Genomic DNA, 17,841 nt, shown 5'->3' with positions numbered 1-17,841 from the left:
AGACGACTGAAAGGAATGGTTAGTGGGTTCCGGAATGCTGCTGGGAGGAAGGCCTTATTACCACCTGAAGCTGAAAATGCCCTTGCGGACAAGCTAGGCTCCCATAAAATGTCAGAAGCTCTTTCAGCAGTAGAAATGACTGAAGAAACATTAACAAAATTGGATGAGAAGAATGAAAGACATGAGAAGCAGAATAAAGAGAAGCAACAAAGAGGAAGGGCACAGTTAAACACACCGAAGAAGAAGAGAATAAAAGCCAAAATCAACCAGTGTTGGCAGGACCAAGAATCTGGAAAGGAACAACACGGTGACTGTCCTTTAAAAACTACAAATAGTAGTGAGAAGGAACAAACAAGAGCGAGGAAGAGGGCACAGTTGAACACGTGGAGCGAGGAGAGAATGGAAGCTGCCATAAACCAGTATCAACAGGAGCTTGAATCTGGCAAAAAAACAAAAGTCCGCCTGTTGGCAAGAATTTGGAATGTCCCCAAATCAACTTTGCAAAGGCGATTGAAAGGCGTGATCAGTGGATTCAAACATGCTGCAGTTGGAAGGAAGGCCTTACTGCCCCCTGAAGCTGAAAAAGACCTAGCAGACATGCTATTATCACTCTCCCAGCAAGGAGTCCGTCTAAAACCCACCCAAGTCCGGACTATGGCCTTCCAGTACGCTCGGGATAAAGGCATACCAGGATTCTCTCAGACAAAGGAGATAGCTGGTTTCTATTGGTTTAAGGGCTTCCTGAAACGTAATCCTGACGTGTGCCTAACGATGTATGGGGATCTTGCAGAGGTAAATGCCAACTGCCTTTTAAAATCAACAAATGGAATTAGTGAAGAAAACTTGATGGAGTTTGACAAAGACAGCGCAAGACAAGATGGGCAAAGTCAAGAGGAGCAACCAGAAGCAAAAGAGGGGATACAATTACAGACATGGAGCAAGGAGAGTGTGGAAACTGCCATCGACCTGTATCAACAGGACCTAGAATCTGGAAAAGAATCAAACTTAAGCGACTCTCAGATGAAAACTACAAACATGTCCGAGCAAGAACCAATAGAATTTGACGAGGAGAACGAAAAACACGATGGGCGCAGTGGAGAGAGACAAGCAAGGAAGAGGGTAAAATTTAACACATGGAGCGAGGAGGGAATGGAAGCTGCTCTCATGCAGTATCAAAGAGAGCTAGAATATGGCAAAAAGCCAAATATACGTCTATTGGGAAGAATCTGGAAGGTTCCCAAAACAACTCTGCAAAGACGTTTAAAGGGACTGGTCAGTGGATTCCGACATGCTTCTGGGAGGAAGCCCTTGTTGCCTCCTGAAGCTGAAAAGGACATCGCAAACATGCTAGGAGCCTTGTCCCAGCAAGGAGTCCGTCTAACACCCACCCAAGTCCGAAGTATGGCCTTCCAGTACGCCAAGGCAAAAGGCATACCAGGGTTCTCCCAGACAACAGAGAAAGCCGGCTTTTACTGGTTCAAAGGTTTTATGACGCGAAATTCACACGTGCTCACTGAAATACCTGGGGATGTTTCTGATGTAATTTGGCGCCAAAATTATGAAACCTTGCTTATTGCTTTGGACATCAAAGATCAGCCATCGCACGTTTGGACATTTGACGAGTTAAGTTTGCAAGAAAACATGTCTTCGTGTGATTATACGGGAGGAGATGAAACCCCGTACGAGCAAATATCGGAGAAAGCCACCATTTTTACTGGGTTTAATGGCGTTGGGACGTTTACCCCTACCATGGTCATTTTCAAAGGGAAAACACTCGAGAATTCCTGGTTGTTTGAATCGGATGACAACGTTCTTGCAAGGGCATCAGAAGATGGGCTGGTCAATGCCGAGCTCCTCAATGAATGGGGGCAGGTTTTCGTCTCAAATTTGCCGAAAGATGACAACATCCCACATCTTCTTGTCTCAAATGGTGCCAGCAGTAATTTTGTCACCGTTGACCTTATCTCCTACCTGGCAAAGCATAATGTTCATGTAATGACCTACCCTATGGAAACTACCATCCAACTCAATCCAACTCACCAGGTCTTGTTCAGAAGCCTAAAGGAGAACTGGTCCCTAAAAGCTCAGCAGTGGTTGCGGAATTCTTCTGGAATGACGATGCCAAGATTCATATTCTTCTCACTGTTCCTTGAGGCCTGGAAGAAAAGTTCAACTATGGAAAATGCTCAGGCCGGATTCAGTGCTTCTGGGATGTATCCAATCAACATGGAGGAGACCACTGCTGATTGTGGTGACATGGAAGGATCTTGTCATCAGCAAAAGGTGCCTCTCCGTTTTCGGGGATTGGACTACATGGAAGTTCGCATCAGGAGACTGTCTCCAAAAATCGGAGGTGGGTACTTTTTTACTCTCTACTTCTAAATACTTCTATTGCGACACACAAATCAAGAAATATGGCAAGATTATGTGGTATACAGCACGTTGTGTTTTTTTTACTGAAAGTTCACACACAAGTAACAGACAACTGTGAAGTGAAAGCAAAATGATACATGATTCTGTTATTTTTCAAAAAGTATAAAAGTGAAAAGTGGGGCGTGCATACAGCATTTTTCTGAGTGCATTAAATTGTCTTCCTAATGACAGCAGAATGTTCACACCTTGCCCTAACTATTAAATATGTGTGATCTACTCTCAATATAATTACAGCTGTTCTGTGAGGGCCTCAGAGCTATGGTCAGAGTGTATTGGTCACTTAACAACATCACGAAGGCCAAGGAGCCTTCATGATGCACACCAGAGAGGTCAGGGATATAGTTGTGGAGAGGTTTAAAGCAGCGTAAGATTTCCCAAGATTTGAACATCTCACAGAGCACTGTTCAATCCAGGAGACCATAAGAAATCCAGTTTATATGGAGGACACAGCTCCATGTGGACGAAGGTGCTTTGGTCAGATAAGACAAAAATGTAACTTTTTGGCCCAAATGCAAAACGTTATGTATGGAGCAAACCTAACACTGCTCATCGTCCTGAGTGCAACATCCCCAGTGTCAAATATACGGGGGGGTGCATCATGATGTGGGGCTGCTTTTCCTCAGCGGGGACTGGGAAGATTGTAAGAATAGTTGTGATGATGGATGGAGCCAAATACGGGGACATTTTGGAGGAAAACCTGCTGGAGTCAGCAAGAGAACTGAGGCTGGGGCGGAGATTCACCTTCCAGCAGGACAATGACCCTAAACACAAAGCTAAATCTACAATGGAATGGTTCAATAAAAACACATTAATGTGTTCGAATGGCCCAGTCAAAAGTCCTGACCTAAATCCTATTGAAAATCTGTGGAATAATCTGAAAACTGCTGTTCACAAACGCTCTCCTTCTAATTTGACAGAGCTTGAGTTGTTTTGTAAAGAGGAATGGGCGAAAATGTCAGTCTCTACATGTGCAAATCTTGTACATACCGCCTTTGCTATGCCCAATCCCGTCAGACCTTGGAAGCTAAGCAGGGAAGGGCCCGGTCGGTACTTGGATGGGAGACCATTTGGTAACACCAGAAAGCCTAGCGATGGTAGTGTGTGAGTGAGTGGTTGGTGGTGGTCGGAGGGGCCGATGGCGCAGACTGGTTGCCTCACTTCCGTCAGTCTACCCCAGGGCAGCTGTGGCTACAATAGTAGCTTACCATCACCGAGTATGGGGTGAACGAATAGTGCGATGTAAAGCGTCTTTGAGTGTCCAGAAAAGCGCTATATAAAACCAATGCATTATTATTATTATTAGAGTCAAACCCCAAAAGACTTGCTGCTGTTATTACAGCAAAAGGGGGTTCCACAAAGTATTAATTATTGCTGTATGAATACTTATGCAAGCCCCACTTTTCACTTTTCTATTTTTTGAAAAATAACAGAATCCTGTATCATTTTGCTTTCACTTCACAGTTGTCTGTTACTTGTGTGTGAACTTTCAGTAAAAAATTCAAAATAAAATCTTCATGTTTATGTTTGTAAACATGACAAAATGTGCAAAAGTTCAAGGTGTGTACTTTCGAGAGGCACTGTATGCCGGGCAAGCTCAGCGACTTAAAACGGCTTTGTTTTTGTGTAGTTACTGATTTTATGTGGACTTCTCCAGTCCCATGTCAAAGAGGGGGTATTCTGCTTTTTTCAATCACATAGCACCAGTCTATATCACACTACAATGATGACAAACCTTCTGTTGGTCTGTAAATGCAGTAAATTAGAAAAACTGCCTTGTATGAAATTGCTCTCTCAAAATGGCTGTAGCAAATGTCTTGAAATAGGCCTCTGGCTCTTTAAGAACCTCTGACTCTTTCCGACACGCCCCCTCCACACGCTGTCTGTGGCATCAGTGGGGAGGGGGTTCTGCTGAGGAGCAGTGGTTGGTTACTCGGCTGGTGACGAAAGCTCGGAGGCGTCTCCAGGAGGTGGGGGCGTTCCTAGGAGGACTCAGGCAAACCTATCCTTAAAATGGCCGCCATCAGAGTTTTTACAGATTACTCAAAAATACATGAATGTGCCAAGGCAACACTTCAGGCATGTTTTTAATGAGGGAATGATATAATAACATGATGGAAAGCTTGAAAAAGTCAATTTTGCATAATACCTCCACTTTAAATAAATAGTACTGATTATCTGTCAAAGAGAAACCTTTTACTCATTATTTAGATGAATGCAATAGATTTCCGTACATGTTTGATTCGTGTTAAATATAATCTATATGTAAACCAAGTCCAAATACCCTTGGAATAACATCAAACATGAGTCGTGATTCAACGCAAGACTCCATCTCCCACGATGCCCCGCGCCGCGCTGGCTGCTTCTCCCTGACGTCACATCCGCCTTCAGTGTTGGCGGGCAGAACTTGCTAGTGGCTAAGCGCGCTGCTGCTACCACTGCCGCTGCCGCTGCTTGTTGTTAGCGACGCCCCTCTCTCCGGCATTGTGCGATCCCGGCTCCGAGGCACATTTTTGGGGGAACAGTCGCCGCCAAGTGTCCGCACTGCTCCCGGGTGTCCTTGCGTTGCGGGTGGACCTCACGCGCCGTCACACCGGCCTTGCACAGAGTCCGCGCCGAGACGTTTTTCTTCGGGCCTAACGCGAAGGTACGGTCCCCTTCGAAAGCTAGCTGTAGTCGCAGAGAGGGAGGGAGGCGCGCCAGCCATGTTGCCCTCATGGCCGCTTCATTCACAGCCCAGATGCGTTCAGCTCAGTTCCAGTTGTGTTCAGAGGGACTTAACACTGACGCTGTTTTGACTTTAGGTGTTTTTGTGAGAGCGCGCGACGTGCTTGAGAGAATGCGCGTGCAGACTTTGTGCACGCTGCTAACATCTGTATGTGAGCTCACTTATGGCCATGCGTGCGTGATGTTGGACACACACTGGCCCCCACCTGGACCGAGCACGTATAAGCTAAAGAACACGACAACCTCAACATAGCGACGAAAACGCAAAAAAAAAAAAAAAAATGTCGAGAAGATTTAGATTTGGGTAAAGCCGAACTGGAGGAAATGCGTTCGGTTCATGAGGGGAGGGGGTAAGAGGTTCACTTTGCGGGGGGAGTAAATAAGCTGTACACGTTTCTTTTCGAATAAGAAGTCACCCTGTATGTTTGTCGCCATGCAGATGAACACACGTGTGGTTACCAGGGCACAAAGGTCGGACGTGAAGTTGCGTGACGGCTGTAACATGTGCTGATACTAAACAATGGCGTGCCTCCAGCCCCTGTCGCTGCCGTGTTTCTGTGAACCTCACGCTAAGTATTTGTTCCAATTGAAATGTTTAACCTAAGAGGGATTCATGCTCTTCTGTGACCCACCCCCTCGTGAGTGTCCTGGGGTAGCTGTGTTGTCCTGGTCCCCCCCTGAAAGTCCCGCCCACTGGGGGTTCTCAAGTTTCACGTGCTTATCGCCTCCTGGAATGTGAAAGTTCTTCATTCATAGCCAGTTTTTGGTCGATGGTCGGGTGTTCACGGTTCATTGATTTGTCAATGCATTTTTGTAATGGATATATGTGGGGGGTAGAGTTTGCATGTAACACACACAAAAACATGTATAACAATTTGGTTTCTCCCCAAGCTTGGATGCTCCTGAGAGCACGGACATTTAGCTAGTTCCACATACAATTGTAAAATGTGGCCCGTTTGCTCGAGCCCTACTCTTTCTGCAACATTTGAAGCATAACAAAACTTAACTTAAGTTAGCCAATTGATTTTCTCATAGAGGTGGACGATTGTCCATAGGCGTTTATCGGGCGCTACAAATGTCTCTCATATGTGTCTGTGCGTAGCCTTAGCCAATCGTATCATCGTATCCGATGACGTATGACGTACCCGCTGTAAACTTTCGAGCTAAACTAGAACACGGCCTAAAGCTTGATAGAAGATGACGTCACGTCTGCTGCTGTCATGTTGGATCCTTTTTGTAAATTTATATCCGTAAACAAACGAGCTTCCGTATGTCCAATAGTGCGTCAGTCTTGCCGTCCCTCCTCGTTCTGTGATTGGTCCCAAATCCATGCGAAGGTTTCGGCCATGGTCCCCAGGCTGCTGTGCAGTTTGAAATGATTGAAGAGCACACAGCAGTCTGTCGTTAGCCAGGCGACTATGTGCCTGCAAAGCACGTGCACAACCAAAAACATGCTGTCCTTGAGAATATAAATGTATCTAAATATATAAATCTGCAAATGGACAGGAAGTACTCATAAAAGAATAAGTTCTCACACATAAAGACAGTCGTGTCCTTGGGCCCGACACTTGAACAGCTTGTGTGTGAATGTAGTGTTCAGTCTGCCCCATGGCAGCCGTGGCTACAATATTAGTTTTGTTATCACAGAGTTTGGAGTGAATCATCAAGGCAATGTGAAGTGCCTTCAAATGTCCAGAAAAACACTGAGTAAAATTGTTGCATTTCAACCATGGTTGTGCTAAAACGATTGATACATATATTGATATATTTCATGCAAAGATACCACATCGACGATATGGCTATGAATATTGATTCCCCCAGTGTCTTAGTGTGTATTTTAGGGATGTGTGTGATCTATAAGAGGAGAGGAGAAAGTTGAAAAATATATAAAAAATGAATCATTAAAACCAGATGTTTGAAACATCATGGTTTTAAAAACAAACACAAAGTCCGTATGTTTCAAGCAGTGAACACAAAGTTTTCCAAATGGGAAATGGCCATAGCCAGCCCTGTGTTCCCCCGCTAACATTAGCATTTTCATCGTCACACAGAAACAAGAGCGAGAAGAAACTAATAATACGGAAAGTATTTCATAAGATGTGGACAAAAATGTCAAGAAATTGTAAAGCTCCAAGACTGTGCGGAAAATGTCTTTTTCACTTATGGAGGAGGATGCAAGGAACGTTCGTGCTGCACTGCAGGCTAAGCTGCTAAGCTAAAAATAGCATTCGAGATTGATAGAGCACACTTTGCATCACATCAATGAATAGCACGGCTCGTCACTTGAAAAAAAAAAAAAGCTTTTTACTTGGAGAATTAAACTTTGAATTTAATTTATTTGTTAACAACATGAAATATTGCGATCGAGCTCCTGCTAAAGGAGAAAGTGCTTCTGTTCTGCAGTAAAACAGCAAAGGGACTCTCCTGAAACTGAGATTCTTAATCTCAGTGGGACTTTCCTGCTTGAATAAAGGTCAAATAAATAGACAGATTAAATCTTAGTTAGATGTAGATCTACAAGGTCAACGGAACTCAAACTGAATTAATGCATTGCCTTAAAAAATAACCTAAATATAAGTAATAACCAATAAAATGGATGTAATTATGTAAAAAAGAAACTATTGCAATATTAGAATTGTAGCCCCGGATTTCTGAACATATGCAAAGTGGCACTAGCAAATAAAAATGGCTTCACCTATAGCCCGTATCGAGTCATAATTATGTATCGAGTTAAAAAACGTATTGCGATCTGTTTATCGCTTTATATTTGTGTGTTCCTAAAGACATCCAGACCTAATTATGAGTTTTTAGCAAAATTACTTTAGCGAAATTACTCTAAATAATGCAAGTAAAAGTACTTTATACAAATGTCTAGCTAGCTTTCTCAGTTTGATCAAAAGAGCCATGCACACCACAGGGATCGGTTTTTGGCCCGATCTTGTTTACTTCTTCATTATTCTTCCAACCACTGAGCTGCCGAGGGGCGCGTTTTAAAATCCCCTCTTCACTGCAGTCGCACCAGTAGACATGGCGGCCGTCGCTGCAAAGAAGACGAAGAAGCCAGACGAGGAGGAGGCCCCGGCTGCAGCACCCGAGGCCCCCGCAGCAGCAGCAGAGCCCGCCGAAGAGGAGGAGGAGGAATACGTGGTGGAGAAGGTGCTGGACCGCCGTGTGCACAAGGGCCGCGTGGAGTTCCTGCTCAAGTGGAAGGGCTTCTCCAAGTGAGTCTGCACACACGAGGGCCACAAGGCATTTAGAGAAGAATTAGTTTAGCTAAGTGTAAATGTAAATTATTAACCTCTTAACTCCCGCCTGAACCGAGAGCATTTTCTCCAGTTCAGCTTGACCCAAATCCTGTAGGCCAGTGTAACACCTCATTTGAAAACTCATGTATGGATCTTTTTCCTCACATTATCAGATTTTTTTTCCATCTTTTTTTTTATTGTCAATTTTTTGTCTTTTTTTTGTCAAAGTTTTCTCACTTCTTTCTCAATCTTCATCATTGTTTTCGTCTCAGTTCTGTCGCTATTTTCACACCTTTTGTCCAGAAGCTTTTGGATTGGGGTAAAGCCAAACTGGAGAAAATGTGCTCGGTTCAGGTGGGAGTTAAGCGGTTAATAGGATATAGAATGTAATTTCATAATCTCAGATGGAGGGCATCTGAGATTATGTGGATCCAACAGAAAATTGTGATTGGATTCACAAACCCGTCATGTTGTTATGGCTGAAAGGCCTTTCTACTAACCATCATGCACATGTCTTTAAATCAATTTTAGTTAAAAATCAAGTTTGTTATGCAAGTCAAATCGAATCATATTTTCCGAAAATCCGTTTTTTTTTGTTTTTTTAATCTTTGCTTACACTGCACAGTAAATAAATATGTATATTCAAAATATATATATACAGTTACAGTCAGTATTTTGTTTGAATGACGCATATATTTCTCTACTAAATAAAGATACACAGTCATGGTGAGCCTGTGGTACCCTCACTCGTGTACCGTTAAACGATGCCAGTGTGGTATTGAAAGAAGTTAAGTTACTACCGTACCTAAAAGTATCAAACAATGGTACTGAATAGAATATTTCTTTAGAGGCTAGGTCAAAGAATTTCAAAGAAAATAAGTTAATATTAATAGAGGTGTTAAACCATAGACTGTAAAAAATAATGGACGTCTTCTGCTCACTCCTCCCCGTTTGCCATAATAACCACGGTCGAGCGTGACGTGTAGCTCGCGCTGCTCCGATGCTAACAGTCCGGCCCTCATTAAGTACGAGATTTCAAAAATTCTTCTTACGAAAACCAGCCTGGTTTCTTTAATTGTGACTAACCCAGCGTTATCTCAGGAGGAAGATTGAGCCTAGTCTAGTGTTGAAAAAATTGAAACCAGGCTTTAAAGTTGTTTTTAAGGTGTCTAAACTCCAATGCTTTTCAATGGGGGCCTAGCAGCGATATGGAGGTACTACAGCAATGTCCCAGTGTCGTGGTCATTAAGCAGAGCAGCCAGCGCCCACTGTGTTAAACACAGTATTGTTCAGGTATTGATATCAAAAACCAAGTCTCTTTAAAGTATTGGTATACAAGTACAAATCTAACTGTACCCAGTCCTAATGCTAACCAGGAAGCTAAACAAAACAGCAACTATAGAACTGCAGGTATTGCAATATTTCAATTGTAGAAGAGTCTTTGGGCTAGGGATGGGCGATACCACATTTTTTGGAATCGATATGATACCGATACTTTTGGGGTCATTTTTCTCTACCAATACCGATACAGATACCGGTCATTTTTATATGGGAGAATGTATATCAATCAATATACATTTCTAAAACAGGTTATTTTATGTAATTAATAGGTACATTAAATGATATTACTTTAACTGGTTAATTATAGAATGTTAATGTGAAATTAAACACTTAAACAAAGTTTAAAAGTAATACTATAATGACAAACAGAATCTAAACCAGAATGATATGCATGGCTTAATTCAATCCCCTGCTCCTGTGGACTGTTTTGGCTCAAAACAAAGATGTAAATTGTCCTTTTATGTTTAGAATTGCTGCCACGCCTACTTTTTACATACGCAAATCAGCATCGATACTTTTTGCCCAATATCGATACTCAAAAAGTAGCCGTTTGGTATCGATATATAGATTCTGTGGTATCTTTCCGCCCATCCCTACTTTGGGCCCCCACAAGGATATAAAACGCAGCAGTTGCAAACAAACCGCGTGGTCGGAGCGCTTTTCATCAGCGCGGCCTTGACTGAACTGACCCCCGTTGTGTGTGCGCAGTGAGGACAACACGTGGGAGCCCCAGGACAACCTGGACTGTCCCGACCTGATCGCCGAGTACATGACCAAGCACCACAAGGAGAAAGAGGAGAAGAAAAAGGAGAAGAGGAAGTCCACGGCAGAGGCCGGAGACGGCGAGGAGAAGGCCAGCAAGAAGAAGAAGGACGAGGTATGTGTCCACTCGCAGTCCCCCCCCCTCAGCCTCCGTCCAGACAAATGTCACAGTGGTCCGGAGCGGAGGGACTCTTCTGTTTGTTTTGTTTCCCTCTTTCCTAACACTGAACACACAGCAAATATACTACATTAAAATACAGAGTTAAAGTTTGAGAAAGTTGTGCTACACTTAAACGCTGACACAATAATGAGGCTCCACTGTCGACTGAATCAACATTTTTGTGGTAGAACAGAGAGATGTCAAGATTAACTGGTTTCACAATTACCGCGGTTATGAAAGCTCACGGTAGGTTACAGCCTACAGACCAGAGTAACACCTCATTTGAAAGCTAAGGCCTACGTATATGTTTTTTTTTGTCACTTTTTTGTTACTCTTTTGTCACTTTTTCATCGCTCTTTTGTTGCATTTTCAAGAAGCTTTTAGATTTGGGTAAAGCTGAGCGGGTGTAACCGTGTGCCAAACGGTGCCACTCACTGGTAACGCCTGAAGAAACCACGTCCAGTTTTAAATCCATCCCAAAACACATGAAGTCAGCAGCAGGTTTTATGATCCAATGTGCAAAGAGAAATTCTTATCCAAAGGAAGAGTCCCAAAAGAGCCATGTGCAGTGCGGCATTTTTGTCACAGTAAAAACAAAAGTGAAACTGTGCGAGCGCTGATGGATTTATTTGTTTTGGCACCGTTCGTCAACTGTTGTTTGGTTTATGGATTAGGTTTCTATTCAGTCGCTGTTCGTGTAATTTGAATACACAATGAGTTTTTGTTTTTTTACCATGTTGTTTCAAATGGTGTATGGCAGTTGGACTGAAGTGTCCCAGGTGTTTGTAAAAAGAGGAAGTTTGGTCTAAGCAGGTCCACGCTCTGAATCCAGTGTGCAAAATGACTACGCAGCTGTCGCACAAAATGGGAAGGAAAGACGTCTGAATAGGGCTGGGTACCGTTAAACGGTACCTACTTGGTACCGACCAAAAAGCTCCGGTAGGGGGCGGTATCGAAAAACTTTTTTTTTTCGGTGCTAATTTTCGGTGCTTTTTCTCTCCAAACGTCAATAAATGATCCACATTCTGCTCAAAACATGAAGCTACAGGTGACGCTGCTGCTCCTGTTTTCTGATGTGTTTGTGCCGCTGTGCTGTTTGTTTTCCTGAACAATACTTTTTATACACATTATTTTAACTCTTAACTCTTAACTATTTTAAATAACATAGGTATCGAAAAAAAGTACCGTTAAGGCACCGGTACCGAAAAGCAGGTATCGTCAAAGTAGTGGTATGGAAAAAAACGAACGGTACCCAGCCCTACGTCTGAAAACATTTGTACAATCACGGAACTCCTGAAAAAGCCATTAAATTTAAAATCTAGTTTCCGGGTAGGGCTGGTACTGTTAAACAGCTCCGGTAGGGGGCGGTATCGAGAAAAGTTTTTATTTTTGGTGCTAATTTTCAGTACTTTTTCCTCTCCAAACGTCAATAAATGATCCGCAGTGAGTCTAAAAAAAGCCTGAACTCATGAGCAGCTTCAGCGCAAATTTGCTTAAAGCGAAGCAAAGCTATAACTTACTAACACTTTAGTCATTATCAGAGAGCCAGGACTGAACTACTAAACTGGCTGAAAACGAGGGCTGAATAAGAAACTAGAGTTTTTAGACAAAGAGAAAAGCAGTGACAGCAAACACATGGGCTTTAACTTTAGCCTCGCAGAGCCTGAAGTTACTGCTGTTGTTACTAAACTCCAGCTGCACCAAATGGCTGCACCAGAGGAGATCCAAGATTGTTTGTGAAAAAGGTGAGCGCTCACGCTGCCTTAGCCATTTTTGGAACAGTTATGGTACATTTTTAGTGACAGAGTGAGCGCTCTCACTATGTAACAGATCTTGTGACGTGTGAGGCGCTTTCACTTTGTCGAACAGCGCAGTGTGTTTAGAAAAGTTTATCTGAAAGAAAACGGTGCCTGATGTGGATCTGGTCTGTCCTTGCAGCTCAGGAGGCAATAACATCATTTCTCTTTGTTTCGCTGCTTAAGTGGGAATTCTGCTCAAAAACTGAAGTTACAGGTGACGCTGCTGCGGTTGCCGTTTTCTTTTTGTTGTGCTGGTTTAGGACTTTCTCTTTTATACACATTATTTTGATTCAATTAGAATAACATGGGGACCAAAAGAAGTACATTTAAGGCACCGGTACCGAAAGCAGGTATCGTTAAAGTTGTGGTATCGCAAAAAAGATGAACGGTGCCCAGCCCTATTTCCAGGCCTGGAAAAGTTTGGCAATTTTCAGAAACTTAATTCGGAATCCTAAAATGTAGTAGATCAATGATGACAATCGTGCATTTATAGAGAAAGTATTGGGTAGCTCCAGCACGCGTCCACACAAACATGAAACAACCAAGGATGTCAGAATAACCTCCCAGAGCTGCGGTTTGGATGAAAACTGCCTCCCACCCTCATAGATGTTTTTTTTTGTTGAGGCTCCAAAGGTTCTCAATAGGGCTGAGGTCAGGGGAGGAGGGGGTCCACATCATGAGTTTCTCTCCTTTTCTGCCCATAGCAGCCAGTGATGCAGAGGTTTTCTTTCCAGCAGAACATGGTGCGTTGTCATGATGAAGATGATTTTGTTAGAGAAAACACGGCTCTTCTTTTTGTAGCATAGAAGACAGTGGTCAGTCAGAAACTCCACATATTTTTCAAAGGTCATTTTCACACCTTCAGGGATCCTAAAGGGGCCGACCAGTTCTCACCATGATTCTGGCCCAAAACATGACTCCGCCCCATCCTTGATGACGTCACAGCCTTGTTGGGACATTGTGGCCATTCACCAACCGTCCACTACGCCATTGATTTGACCATCCAGGGCTTTACGGCCTCATCAGTGAACAAGATTGTTTGAAAATGAGTCCTCATGTATTTCTGAGCCACTGCAGCCGTTTCTGTTCATCAGCTTCAATGAACAGTTTAGGGGAGGCCCGGATAGAAGGTTTATGCACAACTGCAGCCTCTGGAGGGTCCTACACCTTGATGTTCAGGAGACTCCAGAGGCACCAGCAGCTTCAAACACCTGTCTGCCGCTTTGTAGCAGCTGTTCTATTCATCTGATGTGTTTGTCTGAAACCGTCCTCATCGTGCCATTATCTGCACAAACCCTTGTGTGCTCTGAATCATCCACAAATCTCTTATCAGTTTGATGATTACGCTTCATCTTTCATGAAATATTGAAGGTTTTCACACCTAGACCAAGGCATTCAACTATTTGACGCTTTTCATCAGCAGAGAGATCCTTTTTCTTTCCCATATTGCTTGAATATGATGATCTGCTTGATAATGTGGAACGTCCTTTTTCAGTAGTTTTTCCCTTAACTGGGCTGAACCTGAAAACTAATCATCCCAGGTCTCTGAGATTAATGTCAGTGATTCAAAGAGCCCTGAGACACAATACCATCCATGAGTTTTATTGAAAACCCTTTTTTTTATTTTTTCCTTTATGACACTGAAATACAAGTTGCATAATCATTTTGAACGCAGTGTATTGATTAAGACAAATGAGCTGAAATGCTAAGACTGAGTCAGGAATGATCTAAAGACAGATCTTTAAAAGGTTTCATGGAAAAAATAACACTGTCAAAAAACGGTCTTGCGTGATAACAGGACCGGTGCTGAGGCAAATGCTGGTTTCCATGACAACAGTAGCTCAATCTTGTAAGCAACAGGACTCGGGCAAGGCCATGGCGACAGTAAATGTTACAATGCACCTCCTCCTGCCCGAACAGCCCCGGTCCTGTACCTGAACTGTGATTGTGCCGTGTCCTGAGAGTGTTTTGTCATGTGTGTGTCCAGGGAGAGAAGGCGCGAGGGTTCGGCCGAGGTCTCCAGCCCGAGAGGATCATCGGGGCCACAGACTCCAGCGGAGAGCTCATGTTCCTCATGAAGTGGTCAGTATACAGCAGCAGAAACACCACAACTGACAACCTCACTTCACCCTCACCCATCCCTTCTACAGAGTGTCAAGTTTCAGTCTCGCAAGCCGCCATGTTTGGGTTCTGATTGGCTGGTAGAATATGTTAAACAACGTTTGAACAAATGTATAGGGAGGAGGATGAAGTTCCACGAGACTGAGGACATTGAGTAGAATCTCTCCATGTGAAATGAGAATGTTGACTTGGCTAGTCTTAAAGTGGACTTAGAGGAATAGGCCACCGTTTTTACATACTGAGATATGTTCTTACCTTAGCTTTGACGAGTTCTTTAGGACCTGTCTGATCTTCCCCCGTGCCTTCAGTCACGTAAACACAGCGCAGACGGCGTTAGCATTTAGCCTCTCCCTCTCTCCTCTATAGCTCCAAAACAGGTCAAGATAGAAGCTACCAAGCTCTTACACGTTTTCCCTATTTAAATATGGTTATGTGAAGTGTTCCACTACAAAGTATAATTACACAAAATTAAACAATGTGGATTTTCTAAGCGGATAAAAGGGGGAACTATATTGTAAGGCGTAATAATACCAGGGGTAATTTGGCATCCACACAGTAAAGTGAAGATTACTGCGCGGATTACGTTAACGTTAGCTGCTTACCTTTAGGTTCCCCTCTCGGACAATCGGGCAATAATCCAAGCTGTTTTCTTCATGTCAAATCCACGTGAAATTGAACGACTGTATCATCGTATTTATCCATAAATATTCCACCGTCTCTTGAGTTTGGTCGGTCTTTAGCGCTGAAAAACATTATTCCCGGAGTTTAGCGAATTTACAGTAGGTGTAGTCACTCAATCTGCTGGTGTTCGGCGTTACTACGCAAAGTAGGTCAGCCAGAGTTTCAGCAGCTCCGGATCCTTTTGTGAAAATAGTTTTAATTTAACATTTAAATGTCAAATCAAACGTCTGTACAAGTGCCTAAACTGTCGATCTGAAGAAATGTTTGTAGCAATAAATTTGAGTAGAAAGTAGTGGCTTCTTGTCCATAACACAGAGTCAGTGATTATAAAATCTACTATATAGTGCCAGCCTATGTAGTGAGGGTTTAGGGACTAGGGTGGACATTCGGACACAGCCGAAGAAGGGCTTTCTGGTTAACTCATTGACTGCCAATGACGTCTATAGACGTCAATTAGGATTTTCAATGGGAACAGCTGCAGCAAAGCCTTGAGCATGTGTTTATAATCTTAGTTGTGCTGCCTAGTGCTGCCACCTAGTGACTCGGTGGCAGCATTGCTCTTTCGTTTTCTCAGCTTTTTGGTCAGAAAACAGCATTTTGGGTGATTTCACCTATTTTCTACGGACGATGACTAAAGAATGGAAAGAGGTACAAACAAACCTTTTTTTTAGATGAAAGAAGAGGGTCTTTCTTTTGGTGGGTTTCGTGTTGACATAGACCCAGACCTAAATGTTCTGTAGGTCTTGAAAAAACAGTCAAAATCCTGAAAAACCTCTGGCAGTGGGGAGCTCTGATTTGAAAATGGCTGGTAGTCAATGAGTTAAAGACGGGCGGAATTTGAATTTGTTTGATTCAAAATTTGACTCCATATCACCTCACTTTGCAAACTTACAGACTGTCATTTTGAGGGATTTCTTCACCCAGAGTGAACTGAACCATGTCTAAAGGAAAGTCTAAGAAAAGAACATTTTGACTGGCTTGGTAATTGACTTTGACTTAAGTAACAAGAAAGAGTTTTAATCTACCTCGGTTCTTTACGACAGGCATTCTCCCATCTAACCAAGTCATATTTAGATAACAGAAAATTCTGTTTGTTACTTGCAGGAAAAACTCTGACGAGGCCGACCTGGTGCCCGCCAAGGAGGCCAACGTCAAGTGCCCGCAGGTGGTGATCTCCTTCTACGAGGAGCGCCTGACCTGGCACTCCTACCCCAGCGAGGAGGAGGACAAGAAAGAGGAGGAGAAGAAAGACTGAGCCCATCCCATCCACCTGACCACGTTCTTAGTCCAAGGCTCTCCTTTCAAAACCAGGACTTGGCAAAAGACAGCGCCCCCCCTTCTCGCGTCATTTAAAAAAAAAACACCTCACCTCCCTCCAGAACAAAATATAAAACATTGGTGCAACTCCAAAGAAAAGTGTTTGTTTTTTTGGATATCAATCAGCACATGAATGGATTAAAAAAACAAAAAAAAAAACATTACCTACGCTCTTTCTGTGCCACCGAGCTGTCGTCTAAACGCCGCTGTATGTGAACGCATTTAAAACAAAACAAAAAAAAGGCCTAACATGGAGGGGAAAGTTGAAATTTGTGTTTGAATGTAAAGGCTGGGGTTTTGGCTTCCGGACACACTTGACTTGTGTTTTGTTTTCACATCGTATCCAGGGTTTGATCATCGATTGCCGCCGCCGCCCCCCCCTCGACCAATTTTCCAGGACAATCATCGGTAGCTCCACAGACGGCTCGTAATTGGGTCCGGAAATGATTTTTTTTTTAAGACAAGGTTTCTAGTAAAAAACCCAAACGTAATAACCGTCGAGTGCAAATTCCATATATGGTCATACCCGGGATATACTGGTGATAAACATCTGCAAGAACTTCCCGAAAAAGAAGAGAATGTCCCACAAAAGTTCTTTCCTGCGGTCAAATCGCCTCCAACAAAGAAGCATCCAGCCTTTTTTTTTTTTCTTCTTCTTTTTTAACCATTCCAAAGCGCCTACAAAATTTGACGACAAAAACGCTTGTAAAAAAAAAATTCGTCCCGAAAGCTCGTTGTTTTTTTTGGGCTGTATCCGCCGGGCAGCGTTCCAGAGCCCCGCCCGCCGCCGCCGCGCTCCACGTTCCCGCGCCGACTTTTTTCCTCCACATTAGCGAGTGTTTCCTCTCAGAAGTGTATTTTTGCTATTTCCCGACTCGCGCTCCCGAACGCTGCCCGGCCCCCCCCCCCACCCCCCCCGCGTGACCGTAATAAGTCCACTTTACTGTATTTTATCGTTGCATGACTCCGCTAACGGCACCTTCGCTCAACTCGACGGTATTTTGCTCACCAGACAAAATGGCGGACAGGCGGCGATCCAAAGTGCGTCCATTCGGTGTTTTTAGAATCTCGACCATATGTTGTTGGGTTTTTTTTCCGCTTCTGACTGTTTTTATCAGTGCTGTAGGGTGTAGTTTTAGTTCTCGGTTCTCGACATGTATGTAGAAACTAGGCCCGTGTCGTGTTGCATGTTCATTGGTTACTGTAGCGACTGTCATTTAAAGTTGGTTCTACAATAAAGTATTTTTGTTTTCATAAA

General features: G+C 43.3%; 1 protein-coding gene across 2 annotated transcripts; it reads left to right on the top strand.

Annotated features, from left to right (window-relative positions):
- The first annotated feature begins 345 nt into the window (after positions 1-345).
- Positions 346-17,841, top strand: cbx1a (chromobox homolog 1a (HP1 beta homolog Drosophila)). Of its 2 annotated transcripts, none has more exons than XM_079565321.1 (5): positions 346-2,353; positions 8,171-8,378; positions 10,452-10,620; positions 14,452-14,546; positions 16,371-17,841. In XM_079565321.1, exons 1-5 carry the CDS (start codon positions 400-402, stop codon positions 16,519-16,521), a joined length of 2,577 nt encoding a protein of 858 aa, XP_079421447.1. In that variant the 5' UTR covers positions 346-399; the 3' UTR covers positions 16,522-17,841. The 2 variants fall into 2 exon arrangements, with proteins under 2 accessions (XP_079421447.1, XP_079421448.1); XM_079565322.1 differs by lacking the exon at positions 346-2,353 and adding an exon at positions 4,829-5,077.

The sequence above is a fragment of the Gobius niger genome (assembly GCF_951799975.1).
Source record: "Gobius niger genome assembly, chromosome: 10".
Classification (NCBI taxonomy): domain Eukaryota; kingdom Metazoa; phylum Chordata; class Actinopteri; order Gobiiformes; family Gobiidae; genus Gobius; species Gobius niger.
The sequence above is the reverse complement of the archived record's forward strand: the minus strand, read 5'-3'. Positions and strand labels throughout refer to the sequence as shown.